This window comes from Balaenoptera ricei, chromosome 6, assembly GCF_028023285.1.
Source record: "Balaenoptera ricei isolate mBalRic1 chromosome 6, mBalRic1.hap2, whole genome shotgun sequence".
In the NCBI taxonomy this organism is placed as follows: domain Eukaryota; kingdom Metazoa; phylum Chordata; class Mammalia; order Artiodactyla; family Balaenopteridae; genus Balaenoptera; species Balaenoptera ricei.
Genome location: NC_082644.1, coordinates 35,276,533 through 35,294,663, shown reverse-complemented (window position 1 = coordinate 35,294,663; position 18,131 = coordinate 35,276,533). Strand labels below are relative to the sequence as shown.

The window sequence follows — 18,131 nt, the reverse complement described above, 5'->3', positions numbered from 1 at the left end:
TTTATGTGCCTTTTGGCCATCTTTATGTCTTCTTCGGAGAAATGTCTATTTAGATCTTCTCCCCATTTTTTGGTTGAGTTGTTTGTTTTATTGATGTTGAGCTGTATGAGCTATTTGTATATTTTGGAAATTAATCCCTTGTCAGTCACATCGTTTGCAAATATTTTCTCCCATTATGTAGGTTGTCTTTTGTTTTGTTTATGGTTTCCTTTGCTGTGGAAAAGGTTTACAATTTAATTAGTTCCCAGTTGTTTATTTTTATTTCCATTACTCTAGGAGACGGATCCAAAAAAGATACTGCTGCGTTTTATGTCAAAGAGTGTTCTGCCTATGTTTTTCTGTAGGAGTTTTTTTACATTTAGGCAGTGACAGATTCAATGCAATCCCTATCAAATTACCAATGGCATTTTTCACAGAAGTAGAGCAAAAAAATTTTAAATTTGTATGGAAACACAAAAGACCTCAGATAGCCAAAGTAATCTTGAGAAAGAAAAAACAGAGCTGGAGGAATCAGGCTCCCTGACTTCAGACTGTTCTATAAAGCTTCAGTAATCAAAGGCATATGATACTGGCACAAAAACAGACATAGATCAGTGGAACAGGATAGAAAATCCAGAAATAAACCCATGCACCTGTGGTCAATTAATCTATGACAAAGGAGGCAAGAATATACAGTGGAGAAAAAGCAGTCTCTTTAATTAGTGGCGCTGAGAAAACTGGACAGCTACATGTAAAGAATGAAATTAGAAGATTCTCTAACACCATATACAAAAAATAAAGTCAAAATGGATTAAAGACCTAAATAAAAATATCACTCCGTTGTATAGTGTCTCCACTGTTTTTGCTGCAAGATCAGCTATTTGTCTAATTGTTGCTTACTTAATAGATAGATAATCTGTTGTTTTTTCCTCTGACCACTTTTAATATATTTCTGTCCCAAATTTTGAGCAGTTTTTTCTCTGCAGGAACTACTTGTGGATTTTTTTTTTTTTTTTGGCTTCATGTTCTTAGTCGATATGGAATATATGGCTTTTAAAAAAATTATTTATTTAATCTATTTTTGGCTGTGTTGGGTCTTCTTTGCTGTACACGGGCTTTCTCTAGCTGCGGTGAGCAAGGGCTATTCTTCATTGCAGTATGCGGACTTCTCATTGCAGTGGCTTCTCTTGTTGTGGAGCACAGGCTCTAGAGCACAGACTCAGTAGTTGTGGTGCATGGGCTCAGTAGCTCCGTGGCATGTGGGATCTTCCCGGACCAGGGGTTGAACCCTTGTTCCCTGCATTGGCAGACGGATTCTTAACCACTGTGTATGGCTTGATTTTTGAAATCAGTTTTTGAAAGCTTTCAGCCCTTATCTCTTCAAATACTTCTGCACCATTCTTTTTCTTCTATCATTTGAGATTCACATTGTAGGTATCCACACCATGTTGAAAACACTATTTTTTGATAGTTTTTCTAATTCTCTCATATTTTTTCTTTAGGTTTTAATATTTGTATAACTTATTTTTCTAAAGTAATGATCAGTTATTTTCCCCCATATATATGTATACCTCATATATTTTCCCCTTAATATTTAAAACAACTCTTCCAGTATTATATTTGGTGTTTTCATATAATTTTAGTTATTCAAAGAGATTAACTTAGTTGCCCAAGTTCACATATCTGCCAAGCAACTTAGGTTGAAATTTGAACCAAGGTCTAGTTTAAATATCTCTTGCTCTTCATTATATGAAGTTACATTTCCTTTTTTCCTATGTCTTTTTGTCTTTCTCACTTGATATTTGGAGAATAGCTATTATTCAGAATGGTGTGTATAATGATGAATTGCCTTAGTTTATCTTAAAATAACATTCTATCATTGCACCTATATGTATTGGATACAGAAAAATGTACAAATTTATGAGCCAAGTATTACCCCCTTAATGAGTTTATTTTCTACAAGGAAAAAGGAATGTACACAGTTTATTGTGATAGAGAATATGATATCTCAACTGATGAGATCAAGAAAGAATTCACTGAGTAAGTAGAACTTATCATGAAAGAGATGGCAATGTGAGAATTTTTATTTTAATTTTTTTTACTGCATTCAAGGGTAACTTTTATATTATAGATTTGTTTGTTAATACAAATAAAGAAAACAAATACTAGTGGTTCATATTGTGTTTCCTCCCAGCAAATCTATTTGTACTTACTCAAATTGTCACTTACTGAGTATTCAGGTAAACAGTAAAATTTTGTCCATCACGATACACAGTGATTGAAAAAATTGGACTTTTTCTCCTAGGTTATTTCATTTTTGGCTGCAGTTTTGGGTAAAAAGGGAACTCGTGAAGATATTGAAAATAACATGCCAGAGTTTTTACTAAGAAGTATGAAAAAGGAACCCCTTTCTTCTACAGCAAAAAAGGTAAGATATCTAGAAATGTGCAGTTCATGAAGCTGGTATTGCAAAAGTGTCTGGAAACTTTTAAACATTATACATTACAGTATAAATTTAAAACATAAGGATTTAAAGATGTTATTTAAACATTTCTTTCATAGACCTAATTTCTGAAGGATTATCAGTTTTGTCCTCAAGTTAGATATGATTGACTCTGAAAATAGCAAAATGTAATTTCAGTTTGAATTTTGGGGGTGGGGTGGGGCTTTCAATCTTTTGCCTGGCAAGATTTACATGACTTAATTTGATTAATTTGTTAAATTTCCATGAATGTGTATATAAAGTTAATTGAAGTCCATTGTATTGTTTTTTATTTATGTGAGAATGAAATGCAGACAGTAGTAGATATTGCTAACAAAGGTGCATCAATGATGAAGTTGCTTAGCAGAATAATTACCTCCTGAATATATGAAACAAATCCTTCCTATACAAGGAACATCAAAGTTGGAATCAGAAAGGCTAAGTAAGGTCTAGGCTTGTCACTGTCTCTGCCCATGTGACTGTTAATGCTATTCATATCCATTCTTCAGCTTTCTTCTTTGTAAATGTGTGTTTATAAATATCTTATACATAATTCTTATAAAAAATAAGAGATGTCTAAAAAAAAAGAAATGCAAAAAAGAAAGGTGTACTATAGGTATGTGTCTGACTTTTATATTGTCCTCAGCATCCAGGAAACTGGATAGAAATAAAGTTTAACTGATTTCGTGAAATCCTTATCATGTTATGGTGATGAACCACTTCCTACACATTGTTAAACAGTGTCTTTTACATATTTCTTATATATAAGATTGCTGAGAAGTCCAAGTTTACTCTTGTCTATGATTACGGGCATTTCAGTGTAAAATTTTGAGAGGTATTGGCTTAAGGTATTAAAAAATCTTATTACTTTAAATTTCCTATTATTTTCAATAGCATAGGTCCATTCTTAGTGTCAATTTAAATTTGATCCTAAAGAAGCATTATAATTCTTAATGTGTTTTAAGTTTTCAAGAGTTCAAGTACTGTTTTTAGCTTTGCTTTCAGATTGATTTGAATGTGTTGAACCATCCTTGCATCCCTGGAATAAATCTCACTTGATGATGGTGTATGATCCTTTTAATGTATTGTTGAATTCAGTTTGCTAGTATTTCACTGAGGATTTATGTTTGTCAGGGATATTAGCCTGTAATTTTCCTTTCTTGTGGTGTTCTTGTCTGGTTTTGGTATCAGGGTAATGCTGGCCTTGTAAATGAGTTTGGAAGTATCCCTTCGTCTTCTGTGTTTTTTGGAAGAATGTGGGAAGAATTGGTGTTAATCTGGTAGAATTTACCAGTGAAGGTGTCTGGTCCTAGATTTTTGTTTGTTTGGAGGTTTTTGGTTAATGATTGAATCTCCTTACTAGTAATTGTTCCATTCAGATTTTCTATTCCTTCATATTTCAGTCTTGGTAGGTTGTCTGTTTATAGGAATTTATCCATTTCTTCTAGTTTATCTAATTTGGTGGTGTATAATAGTGCAGAGTAATTTCATATGATCCTTTGTATTTCTGTGTTATTATTTGTAATGTCTCCTGTTTCATTTCTAATTATATTTATTTGAGCCTTCTCTCTTTTTCTTAGTCTAGTTAAGGGTGTCAGTTTTGTTTATCTTTTCAAAAAACAGCCCTTAATTTTATTAATTTTTTCTATTATCTTTCTAATCTCTATTTCATTTATCATCTCTGATCTTTGTTGTTTCTTTCCTTCTACTAACTTTGGGCTTAATTTGTTCTTTTTCTAGATTCTTAAGGTATAAAGTTGGGTTGTATATATGGCTGTTAAAAATTTTTTTTAATATAGGCATTTATCACTATATACTTTACTCTTAGAACTGCTTTTGCTGTGTCCCATAAGTTTTAGTATGTTGTATTTCAGTTTTCATTTGTCTTAAGGTATTTTTTTATTTCGTTTTTGATTTCTTCTTTGACCCATTGGTTGTTGAGGAGCATATTATTTAATCTTGACATATTTGTGGATTTTTTAGTTTTCCCCTTTGATTGATATCATATCATTGTGTGATAAGATATTTGATATGATTTCAGTCTTCTTAAGTTTATTAAGACTTGTCTTGTCTCCTAACATTTTATCTGTCCTGGAGAGTTCCATATGTGCTTGAGAAGAATATGTATTCTGCTGCTGTTGAATGTTCTGTATATGTCACTAGGTTCATCTGATCCAATGTGTAGTTTAAGTTCACTGTTTCTTTGTTGATTTTCTGTCTGAGTGACCCATTGTTGAAAGTGGAGTATTGAAGTCCCCTATTATTTTATTGTTGTTATTTTTTTCCTCTTCACATCTGTTAATATTTCCTTTATATACTTAGGTGTTCTGATATTGGGTGTATAAATATTTACAGTTGTTACATCCTCTTGATGAATTGACCCTTTTATCATGATCTAATGACCTTGTTTGTCTCTAAGAATAGCTATCCCCACTTTCTTTTGGTTTCCATTTGCATGGAATATCATTTTCCATCTACTCACCTTCAGTTTATATGTGTCTTTAAAGCTGAAGTGAATCTCGTTGGTAATATGTGTTTGGGTCTCTTTTATTTATTTATTTATTTATTTATTTATTTATTTATTTATTTTTTTGGGTCTCTTTTTTTTTAAATCCATTCAACCTCTTTATGTCTTTTGATTTGAGAATTTAATCTATTTACATTTAATGTTCCATTCGTTTCCATTACCCAGTCTTTCCAACTGCCTGTTCTTCATTGAGTTTTTTGTTGTTGTTTTATTTTGTTGGTTGTTGTCATATTTAAGTTTCTTCTAGGAAAACTCACTTTGTGGGTTTTTTTTTTTTTTTTGGAAGTTTTCTCTTACATAGGTAAAGGATGGATTCCTCAGGTCTTCAAGTATGTCAGTTCTCATCTGCTCTTGTAGTGTTCTGATCATCCGGTAGTGCCCTTCCAGGCATTTTACTGCTATTATGGATTTATTTTTATATTTGTTCTTCTGTTTTATTGGCATCAATAAATACATATGTTTAGTTAATCATTTGAACTGGAATTCTATAAAGAAAGTTTTTAATGAGATTACCAGTAATGTCCTACAGTATTCCCCAGAAGCAAATCCAAACAAAACTTATAATTTTGTGTGATGAAATTTACAAAAGATAAATTTGTTTTGATCCATTTAAAAACTCTGTGCATTTTTAAAAGATAGTCTATTAAATAGCTAGAAGAGAAATAAATTTCTTTATATTTATTATGCTAATGCAAAAATTGCAATGGAATCTTGAAAAATTAATGTTCGAACTACTTGAAAAAAATCTTTTTAATGAATTTAAATGTTATCAATTAAGGAGTGATGGGTTTGAGGTATGTATGTGTGATACACGATGCATCTTATATATATTTTTAACCTTTTCAAGTGTGAATAAATCATCTAAGAATGTGTGAAATAGATGTTTTGTGCCAAGAATAAATTCTTAAAGGAAAAGATACAAACTATGCATTTCAAATATTCTTGGAATGATTCTTTAGATTTAGGCTATTAAGATTGGAATTCAGTCTTTATGAAAATGAATCAAAGTAAATTCTTTTAAAAATACTACTATCTTGTATGATAAAACTTTAAAGATTCTGTGTAAAATTCATAATCAGTATTAATGCAGAGAGGGAGGATTTTTCTAGCAGTCATAGTACCAGCATCAGATGCAATTTCAATGGTGATTAAACAAAAAATTTTCCAGTATTTTATTTACTATACACTATTTCTTTAGTTTATTATCTTGCAAATGATGCTACTTGTTTGATTTTTTGCTGCTGAGTTTATATATTTTGGATATTAACCCCTTGTTATATACATGGTCTGCAAATATTTTCTCCATTTAGTAGATTTCATTTTGTTGATGGTTTCCTTTGTTGTACAGAAGCTTTTTAGCTTGATATAGTCCTACTTTTTGGCTTTTGCTTTTGTTGCCTTTGCCTTTGGTGTCAAATCAAAAAACTCATTGTCAAGATGTAAAGGAGTTTACCGCCTATGTTTTCTTCTAGGAGTTTTATGGTTTCAGGTCTTAATTTCAAGTCTTTAATCCATTTTGAGTTCATTTTTGTGTATGGTATAAGATAGTGACCCAGTTTCATTCTTTTGCATGTGGTTATCCAGTTTTTCCAGCACCATTTATTGATATCTTGACAATATTTATTCTTCCATGAGCATGGATTATCTTACCGTTTATTTGTGACATTTAAAATCTTTTTCATCAGTGTCTCATAGTTTTCAGTGTACAGGTTTTTTTTATTTCTTTGTTTAAATTTATTCCTAGTTATTTTATCCTTTTTGATACAACTGTAAATGGGATTGTTTGCTTAATTTTTGTTTCTAATAGTTTGTTGTTAGTATGTAAAAATGAAACAGATTTTTGTATTGACTTTGTATCCTGTAACTTTACTCAATTTCTTTATTAATTCTAACAGTTTTCTGGTGGAATGTTTAGGGTTTTCTGTGTATTTCTATGTCTTTGGCAAACAGTGACAGTTTTACTTCCTTTCAAATTTGGATTTTTTTTCCCCCTCTGGTTAGGATTTTCAGTACTGTGGGAATAAAAGTGGTGAAAGTGGGCATCTTTGTCTTGTTCGTTGTCTTACAGGAAAAGTTTTCAACTCTCACCATTGAGTATGATGTTAGCTGTGTGCTGGTCATATATGGCCTTTATTATGTTGAGGTATGTTGTCTCTGTACCCAGTTTGTTGAGTTTTTATCATAAATGGATGTTGAATTTCCTCAAATGCTTTTTCTGCTCTATTGAGATGATCGTATGATTTTTATTCTTCATTTTGTTAGTGTGGTGTATCATGCAGTTGATTTGCATAGGTTGAATCATCCTTGCGTCTGTGGAATAAATCTCACTTGATCATAATTTGTGATCATTTTTGATGTATTGTTGGATTCATTTTGCTAATATTTCATTGAGGATTTTTGTATTTATGTACATCAGGGATATAGCCTATAATTTTCCTTTTTTGTGGTATCCTTGTCTGGTTTTGGTATTGGGCCTCATAAAATAAGTTTGGAAGCATCCCCTGCTCTTCTATTTTTTCAAAAAGTTTGAGAAGGATTGGTATTAATTCTTCTTTGAACGTTTGATAGATTACCAGTGAAGCTGTCTGGTCCTGAACTTTTGTTTATTTGGAGGTTTTTGGTTACTTATTCAATTTCCTTACTAGAAACTGTTCTGTTCAGATTTTCTATTTCTTCATGATCAGTCTTGGTACATTGTATGTTTCTAATATATTTCCCTTTCTTCTAGTTTTCCAATTTGTTGACATAAAATTGTTCGTAGTAGTCTCTTATGATCCTTTTTATATCTGTGGTATCAACTGTAAGTTCTCCTCTTTTATTTCTGATTTTATTTGAGCCCTCTATCTTTTTTTCTGTTACTTCTAGCTAAAGGTTTGCCAATGTTGTGTGTGTTGTCAGAGAATCAGCTCTTAGTTTCATTAACCTTGTCTGTCATCTTTTTAGTCTCTGTTTTGTTTATTTCCACTCTTATCTTTATTATTTTCCTCCTTCAACTAACTTTAGTCTTCATTTTCTAGTTTGTGTTTTTCTAGTTCCTTGAGGTGTAAGTTTGGTTGTGTATTTGAGAATTTTTTTGTTTCTTGAGGTACTCATGTATCACTATGAACTTTCCTCATAGAACTGCTTTTGCTGCAGCAATAAATTTTGGTACATTATATTTCCGCTTTCATTTGTCCTAAGGTATTTTTTGATTCCTCCTTTGATTTCTTCTTTGACTCATTGGTTGTTCAGTAGCATGTTGTTTAATATCCACAAATTTGTGAATTTTCCAGTTTTTGTCTTGTAATTGATTTCTAGTTTTATACCACTGTCATCAGGAAAGATGCTTGATATGATTTCAACCTTCATAAATATATTGACTTTTTTGTGGCTTAATGTATGGTCTGTCCTGGAGAATGTCGCATGTGAATTTAAGAATATATTCTGCTGCTTTTGGAATCATCTGTATATAAGTTATAAGTCAATCTGGTCTAAGTCATTTAAGGTGCCACATATATTTTTAAATTTGACTTTCTTAATTCTTTGATATTCTTGTTAGTTAATTTACTGTTCATTTATTTGCTTTACTTATGTTTTCTGCAAATAGTTATAATTTTACTTGTCATTTCCATACTCATGTTTTATTTACTTTTGTTTAATTAGAAGAGATGGTATTTATTGTTTTGCTATCCATTGATCTAAGTGATATTGGTCTATAATTTTCTACTTTGTTAGACTGTTTATCAAGTTTTGGTATTACTATTATGCTGCTTTTCTAAAAAGGATTTGCAGAGGCTCCTAGAGTGGATTCTCAACTTAAATTTCCATATATAAAATAGCCATAATATACCAAAGAAAAAGTTATCAATTATGCACAATTAGGATGTAAATTAATTAGATTTGGCATTTTTGAAAGAATTAAGATTGTAGAGTTAATTACAGGGAATATGCTTTAGAGCTTTGAGTTAAATAGAAAAAATTCCAATTTTATGGTCTGTAAGTTCTCTCAATATAGGTACATTTTATTTTTCAGCTTGATATCGCACTTCCTCCAATGTGAAATTTTTACTTTGGCTCTGGTGGTCTGTCATTGTCCTCTGAATAGACAGTGCTATTCCTACCTTGCCACTGACACATGTTTTTATTCATTATTTCATTTATCAACTGAACACCTTTGTTTTCTAAGCACAGCACAAAGTACCATGGTTACAGTGGCAAATAAGAAAGTTATGCGTCTCAAGGTCATAGGCTTTCTGATTTAAGGTGCTAACATGATATGTCATTGTTGGTTAAGAGCTTTGGAATTACACAGACATGGGTTCAAATACTTACTTTGCCACTTAATAACATTATGACCTTGGGCATATTATTTAACATCTCTATACTTTAGTTTTCTCATCTCTAAAAAGGAAATAATAAATATTTTTACTTTATAGCGTTTTTATGTGAAGTCCTTGGGTTAATGTCTGTTAAATGGCATAACTCAGTTCTCTTACTTCTTTTAGTATTAAAATGAGTTATTGATCCATTTGATTTACCTTTCACAACTTTGAAGACCAATAATGTCTATAAGGAATGTCTTAATTTTTAAACAACTTCTGGAATCTTAGGGCCAATTCTAGGAATCTTCAGGTTCATTGGCACCTTTTTTTTCTTTTTTAGGTTTGGGATTTTTATTTATTTATTTATTTTAGTACCTTTATTGGAGTATAATTGCTTTACAATGGTGTGTTAGTTTCTTCTGTACAATGAAGTGTAGATTCATTGGCATCTTTGATGAATAACCCCTCGAGTGGAAAACTGCTCAAAGTGCTCAGTTGGAGTTTGGATAACATTTTCATCTTATAATATTAAAAAGTAAAAAGGTTGGGGGGTCGGGCAGAGACAATAACTGGGCTTATTACTTGGAGCCCAAATTTTTTATTTGAAGGTAGTAGGAGAAAAATGGAATTCATAGGATAAATTCTGAGCCAGAAGATGAAACTATTTGAGATGAATCACGTATGATGAAAAAGTACTTATATATGCTTGATGCTGGGGTAGAAAAAAGGAACTCTCACATTTAGTAGGTTAATCTTCCCTTCTTTTTCTTTTTCCTGTTTCTAAAACAAAGTCACAGATTTGACATCTTACAGCTGACAAATGGCCCAGCTGAAATGTTTCATAGAAGAGAGTGTAGGATTTAGAGTAGTATTGTATTATTTTTTTGTTTGTTATTTTATTTTTTTGTTTGAATGTATGTTTAATTGGTTCGTCTTTATCAAGTAGGACAAGTATAAAACTTCAGAAAAAAAACTTACTTAAAACCCTATTAAAGATAATAGCTTAGGAATAGTGGTAACAGTAAGAGATAAAAACATTAAAAATTAAAATGGCTGATGACAACAGGATTTGGGATTAGTACAGGAAATGTCGGTGAAACCCCAAAACATTTATTTCAAGATTAAACAGAAATATTGTTAATCTTAATGGGTTAGGGCAGAAGTCCCACTTACATGAGTTAAGAGAGAACAGGAGGAGAGTAAGTATGGACAGCAAGTATTGATAACTCCTGAGGATCATTTCTATAAAGAAAGTAAAGTAATGGGGGATAGCTAGAGAGAGATGTAGGTTTAAGGAAGAATTTTTTTGTTTGTTTGGTTTGTTTTTTAACGCTGAGAAATATATATTAGAATTTGTTTGCTTGAGGTTGTATGTGGTCCATTGAAAAGCAAAATGTAATCATGTTGGGCAAACTGGGGACAGTTTCTTCATCATTGACTTCAGGTTGACAGGAAGTGATTGGAGGCACTATATAAGTTCAGGGTTTGTCTTTAGAAGAGAACATGGACAGTTCACCCATGGTAATAGGTGGGAGGGCAGAATATATAGAAGTAAATATAGGTAGGTTATTGATCTAGTGATAAGAGAAGAGGAGGTTTTCTTCTAATTGCGTCAATTTTCCAGTGAGTTTTCCAGGTTATCAACTGATAGTATCTGAGAGAGGGGGACAGGAAATGGACTAGGAAAGTGAAAAGGAAAGAGAGCTCTGGAAGACCATACATTTCAAGAAAAAAACCTGGCCTGCTTTGCATATTTCTATTACCCACATGGCCCTTGAAGTTATTATTGGGATCCTGATTATACTCTTTTTCTGTTTTGGAGAATTATTTTTTTCTTATCTCTCAACTCCTTTTGGGGGGAAAATAAAAAATAGCTGCTCCTTTGGACAAGGTTGGGTATCTATTTTTTTCCTAATAAGGTGCTAAGTAAACAACAAAGTATTTTTTGATGGTCTTCTAAGTCCAGATATATTCAATTTCTCAGTTGTGTTTATACTTATTAACTACAGTGTCAAAAATCAAGGAATAGGACTATTGATATTCTGGATTTAACTTTGGGGTTCTTTTTCATTTAAAAAATTATATCATTAAATTTTTTTTCTTCTTCTTACAGATGTTCTTAATAGTTGCTCCTCTTTCTGTCCTCTACAACTGGAGGGATGAACTGGACACCTGGGGATATTTCAGAGTCACTATTTTACATGGTAACAAAAAAGACAATGAACTGACTCGTGTGAAACAGAGGAAATGTGAAATTGCTCTAACAACATATGAAACACTGCGCTTATGTCTGGATGAACTTAACAGGTAATCGGAATAATGGGAATGATTGCATTAGTATTCTGTTTACGTCAGTTGTATTTATCCCTTTATATTGTGATTTTTTTAAAGCTCTAAATATTCTTTAGCATGATTTAACTTGATTTCAGGATTATTGAAATAGACAGTTTATAATAATTAACTTATTTTCTAAGAAGAAAAACCTGAGTCAGATTTTCTACAGTTCCTTATTTTATTTCCTCTATTACCTCTCCAAACAATGCATGTTAATGCATAGGACTTGTCCTAAATCTCATGTACAGCCTTTTATGAGTATGATACCTCTGGACTAAAACAGTGATTTTCATGAATTATTTTAATTATGGGAGTCTGTTGTGAATATAGAGTGGCAAAAAATACATATACAGGGGCTTCCCTGGTGGCGCCGTGGTTGAGAGTCTGCCTGCCAATGCAGGGGACATGGGTTCGAGCCCTGGTCCAGGAAGATCCCACATGCCGTGGAGCGGCTGGGCCCGTGAGCCACAATTACTGAGCACTTTTTATGTCATGGAAATTAATCATTTTTCTGTTAAATGTGTTGTGAATGTTTTCCCATGTATTTTAACATTGTTTATGCTGTGTTCTTTCATATCGAATTTATTTTATAAAGTTACGTCCCTCTTGAAAAAAAAAAAAACAAAAAAAAACTGCACGTCTGGAGCCAGTGCTCCGCAACAAGAGAGGCCGCGATAGTGAGAGGCCCGCACACCGCGATGAAGAGTGGCCCCCACTCACCGCAACTGGAGAAAGCCCTCACACAGAAACGAAGATCCAACACAGCCAAAAATAAATAAATAAATAAATAATTAATTAATTAAAAAAAATACATATACATATTGAGAACCACTATTCCAGGACTATAAGTACCCAAAAGAAATGAACTGTATCTTAAGATTTTAGTGGGGAATCTAGAGACAAGCAATTATAAAGTCATGTGAATGCTATAATATGAAACAGGGGATGTTATAGGAGCACATGAGGAGCCTGACTGCTGCAGAGTGAGGAGAGTAGTCAGGGAGCTTCCCAGAGAAGATGACCTATGAGCTGAGTGAGAATTGAAGGATGGGTAAGAATAGGAAAGAGTAGGAAAATAATCCAGGAAGAGGGAACAAACAACATTTGCAGAGAGGACTTCCCTGGTGGCGCAGTGGTTAAGAATCTGCCTGCCAATGCAGGGGACACGGGTTCCATCCCCGGTCTGGGAAGATCCCACATACTGCGGAGCAGCTAAACCCGTGCGCCACAACTACTGAGCCTGTGCTCTAGAGCCCGCAAGCCACAACTACTGAGCCTGCATGCCACAACTACTGAAGTCAGTGTGCCTAGAGCCCGTGCTCCGCAACAAAGAAGCCACCACACTGAGAAGCCCGAGCACCGCAACCAAGAGTAGCCCCTGCTTGCTGCAACTAGAGAAAGCCTGCGTGCAGCAGCAAAGACCCAACACAGCCAAAAATAAATAAATAAATTTATCCCTTAAAAAAAAATGTAGAGGCCTTCAGTCAACAAAGATCACAGCACTTTTTAATAAATGAAAGCAGTTCTGATGTTTTCTGCATGTAATTACTGTAGCCTAGAGTGTAAGAAGGAAGTGGCCAGGAGACAACACCAGTGTGGTAAGCAAGGAACAGATCATAAAGAATACTGAAAGCCTCTTAGAGGATTTTGGTCTTTATCCTTAGAGCAGCAGAGTGTCCCTGAAGTGTTTTCAGGAGATTACTATTATGATAAAAATGATTAGATTTACATTTTATAAGTAACCAAGTTGCTCTGTGCAGAGTAGAGCCGAATTGAATGGAGAAAGACCAATTAGGAGGCTTGTTATGAGCTAAATTGTGTCCCCTCCAAATTCATGTGTTCAAGTCCCAACTCCAAGAACCTCAGAATGTAACTTAAGGTAATTAAGTTAAAATGAAGCCATTATAGTGGGACTTAATCTGGGAGTCCAATCTGACTGGTTGTCCTTAGAAGAAGAGAAGGAGATACCAGGAACTCATGTACACAGAGGAAAGGACACATGAAGACACAGCAAGAGGGCAGCAATCTGTAAGGAGAGAGACCTCAGAAGAAACCAAACTTGCCAACACTTTTGATCTTGGAATTCGAGCCTCCAGAACTGTTGTGTCTGGCATCTTTTGCTCATCATCACGTTTTTGAGATTCAGCTATGTTATTGAATGTATCAGTGATCATTCTTTTTTAATGCTGAATTGTATTGCATTTTATGAATATATCACATTTTGTTACCCATTCATTTGAGGATAGATATTTGGGTTTTCCAGTTTTTGGTTACTGTAAGTAAAAATTTAAGTAATATTTATGTATAAGCCTTCTTTTGACATATATTTTGATTTCTCTTCTGTAAATTCCTAGGGGTGGGATTTCTGGGTTATATGGTAAGTATAGGTTTAACTTTAGAAGAAACTGATAAACCATTTTCCAGAGAGGTTGTACTATTCTACTCCAACTAGCAACCTATTAAAGTTCATTTGTTTCATATTCTCACCAATATTTGGTATCGTCAGTCTTTTTGTTTTTAGCGTGTATAGTGGTAACCCATTGCAGTGTAATTTGCATTTTTCTGATCTGTGTACACTTGAAAAAAGTGTTTTTTCTACCGTGGTTGGATGTGATGTTCTATAAATATCAGTAAAGTCAGTTTGGTTAGGTGTTGTTCAAGTATTCTCTATCTTTACTGATTTTCTTTCTAATTGGCTTACAATTTCTGAGAGAGGAATGTTGAAATTTTCAATTATAGTTATGGATTTGTTTATTTCTCCTTTCAGTTCTGTCAATTTTCAATTCATATATTTTGAAGCTCTGTAATTAGGTACAAACACATTGATGATTAGTATTTTTTTCCTTATAAATTGATCCTTTTATCTTTAAAAATGTTCCTTTTCATATCTAATAATCTTGAAGTTTCATCTGGTATTAATATAGACAATACAGATTTCTTATGCTTACTGTATGTTTATCATTTTCCAACTTTTTGTTTTTATCTGTTCTTTATATTTAAGGTGAGTGTCTTGTGGTTAGCATATAGTTGGGTCTTGCATTTTTATCCTTTTTGATAATCCCTGCCTTTTATTTGGAGTGTTTAGTCCATTTATATTTAATGTAATTACTTTGTAAAGTTGGATTTAGAGCTACCATTTTTGTAAGCTCTAGGATTTTATTTTACTACACTTACAAGCTCATAAGTTTGCCTGTTACTATTTCCTGGATGCTGTCAGAAGACAGGAACAATCTGAGACATGAAGTTAAGTAACTTACCCAAGCCTACAGCAACTAAGTCAGTGGTGGACATGAGATTTAAACCTTGACTTTGGGCTTTTATGCAATGTATTATATAAGAGATATTCTATAGTTAGATAAATGTAATAAATTCATTTATCATAGCACCAGTCATATTTTAATTTTTGTTTAACTGCTCCTTTAGACTGTGAGGTCTTTGATATAGAATAATTTCTGTATTTCAGTGCTTATTACACTTCTAGCATATAATAGTGTTAAGTGGTTATTTTCTGTGATTGTTATAAATATTAAATAGGAATTCTAAGTTATATAAATATAAATCAGGTTTCTGTGCAAAATTAGAAAAATCAAATGTTACAGTTTTTGTTGTATTTAGTTTTCCTTTATTTGTTTGAATGGTTTTATTTTTAACAATATTTGAAATAATTTATATTCAATCTGAGTAAATATTAAGTAATTTTTGTGAGAATGCTGTATATGATAGACCAGTATTAAACATTTATCATAGATAATCCATAGAGTAGATAAACACTCTATGAGTGAGCTATATCTCTTTGTTATTACTATTATGTTTTACTTCATTTTTATTTTTATCAAAGTTATATATGCATATTATTTAAAGAGCCAAATATGAACACTGTTCACTCCTGTCTGCCACCCCCATTAGCTGTTGTTCAGAGACAGTCACCTTCAACTCTTTAACTTATCTTCCTAGTTTTTACTTCCATATCTCAAAGAACATGTTCATGCTGCAACTTAAAAATTGTCCTTTAAGTTTTTTTTTTTTAAAGTTACTTTTGATTCTATTTGTTTTTTTTTTTAATTTTATTTATTTATTTATTTATGGCTTTGTTGGGTCTTCGTTTCTGTGCGAGGGCCTTCTCTAGTTGCGGCAAGTGGGGGCCACTCCTCGTCGCGGTGCGCGGGCCTCTCACTATTGCGGCCTCTCTTGTTGCGGAGCACAGGCTCCAGACGTGCAGGCTCAGTAATTGTGACTCACGGGCCTAGTTGCTCCGCGGCATGTGGGATCCTCCCAGACCAGGGCTCGAACCCATGTCCCCTGCATTGGCAGGCAGATTCTCAACCACTGCGCCACCAGGGAAGCCCGTCCTTTAAGTTTTTAACATCACTTGTTGATTTCCTCTTAAGGAAAAATGAGGATTTTGCTGTATTTTGCCCTTCTTTTGCTTACTTTACAGTGTCCTGGCTGGCTATTTTGTGGGATAATGAATAGTATATAGGAGCTCCAACAACTTCTTAAACAGACTGTTGAACATTTACCTAACTCCAATTTCCAGAAGCATCTGGTGCTACCATTTAAGAAAGAGCTCAATAATATGAATCAGATTGTTTCTTGGCTTTCTTTACTACTGGCATGGGATAATCCTCTGTTTTTATAAGTTGTCTTGTTCATCTTCTTCCCTGCTTTGAAAATTTTGTGATTGTTTTCTCCTCTTTTCCTTTGTTCTTGATCTCTTATCCTTTTTCAACTTTATATTAAGAAAATGATCAAACCTTTAGAAAAACTGAAGTAATAGTACATGAACATCTATATACTCAACACCTATATTCACCAGTTGTGTGTGTGTGTGTATATATGTTGGCAAGATATAAGTTAATGTGTGTGTGTTGACTATTAAGTCTGTTTAGTCTCTTCTAATCTAGAACATTCCCTCAACTTTATTTTTTTATTATAAGACATTTTGAGGGGACCAGGCCAGTTGTGTTTTAGGATGTCTCACATTAGATTTGTCTGATTGCTTTCTCAAGGAGTTGTGTATTCCTCTAACATATGTAGTTTTGTAAGCTGATTTTGGTCTAAAGACTTAATTAGCTTCAGGTCAGACATTTTTGACAAGAATACTTCATAAATGATGCTGTGGACTTCATATTACATTATTTCAGGAGATATTAATGTCAAGTTGTTCTACTATTAATGTTGCGAAGTTTGTCCCATAGGCTAAGGAGGTGATCATCAGGTCTCTCCATTGTAAAGACATGTTTCTCCCTTTACAATTAGAAGTACTTTGTGGGTTACGCTTTGCTACCATTTGAATATCCTGGTTCCTCAATCCTTTTACTTAGTGGTATTAGCATACAGAAGTTATTCTTGCCTGAATCAGTTATTTTATTGGGTTTTGCAAAATAATATTTTCTTAAGTTTATCATTTCTTCTACACTTATTAACAGCATTCTCCTATAATTAGAAATTAACTATAATTTCAACTGGCAAAGCAAGGTGAATGATGCTTGATTCTTTTGCTTTAATTTCCAATTTTCAGACTAACAAATTGGTACAATGGTCATTTGCAATGATAGCAAAGTTTCTCTCCCACCCCCCAACCCCTGTTTTTTGAGTATCACTATGGACTCATAGATTATTGAGGTACAATTGACATGCCATAGAATGTACCCATTTTAAGCATAGAATGGTTTTTAGTAAATTTATAAAGTTGTGCATTTATCACCACAATCCAGTTTAAGAACATTTCCATCACCTCAAAAAGTTTTTTGTTTTCAGTCAATCTCTGGTCCCATCTCGTTCCAGGCAACCACTAATCTGCTTTCTGTCTCTATAGATTTGCCTTTTCTGGAAATTTCATATAAATTTCATACAATATGTAGTCTTTTGTGTCTGGCTTCTTTCACTTAATATGTTTTTTGGGGTTCATCATGTATGATGTTTCAGTGGTTTATTCCTTTTTATTGCTGAACAGTACTATTTTTTGTGTGTGTATATATATATATATATATATATATATATATATATATATATATATATACACACATATATACATACCTCATTTTGTTTGTCCAGTGAATGGACGTTTGGATTGTTTCCACTTTTGGGCTGTTACCTATAATGCTGCTCTGAACATTTATGTACAAGCCTTTGTGTGAATGTAAATTTTCATTTCTCTTGCATAGATACTTAGGAATGGAATTGCTGGGTGGTATGAGGAAATTGAACTTTTTAAGAAACAGCCAAACTGTTTTAGAAAAATAGCTGTACTTTCCCAAAAGCAGTGTATGAGATTTCCAGTTTCCCTTGCCAGTGCTTAATATTGTCAGTCTTTTTTTGATTGACAGTCAAATAGGTTTTCGGTGGTATCTCTTGGGTTTTTCTTGCATTTTTCTAATGATGACATTTTTATGTGCTTATTTTCCCTTTGTATATCTTCTTTGGTGAAATGTCTATTAAAATCTTCTACCCATCTTTTTAATTGGATTGTTTTAACTTCAGCTGTGTTGTAATAGTTCTTTATATA

General features: G+C 33.0%; 1 protein-coding gene across 6 annotated transcripts in view; it reads left to right on the top strand.

Annotated features, from left to right (window-relative positions):
* Nucleotides 1-18,131, top strand: part of ERCC6L2 (ERCC excision repair 6 like 2) — a 202,292-nt gene that overhangs the window by 44,861 nt on the left and 139,300 nt on the right. For all 6 annotated transcript variants that reach the window (XM_059924459.1, XM_059924458.1, XM_059924456.1 and 3 more), the window contains exons 3-4: nucleotides 2,285-2,407; nucleotides 11,403-11,596. In XM_059924459.1, the coding sequence (XP_059780442.1) occupies nucleotides 2,285-2,407; nucleotides 11,403-11,596 (317 nt within the window). The remainder of the gene's footprint in view (nucleotides 1-2,284; nucleotides 2,408-11,402; nucleotides 11,597-18,131) is intronic.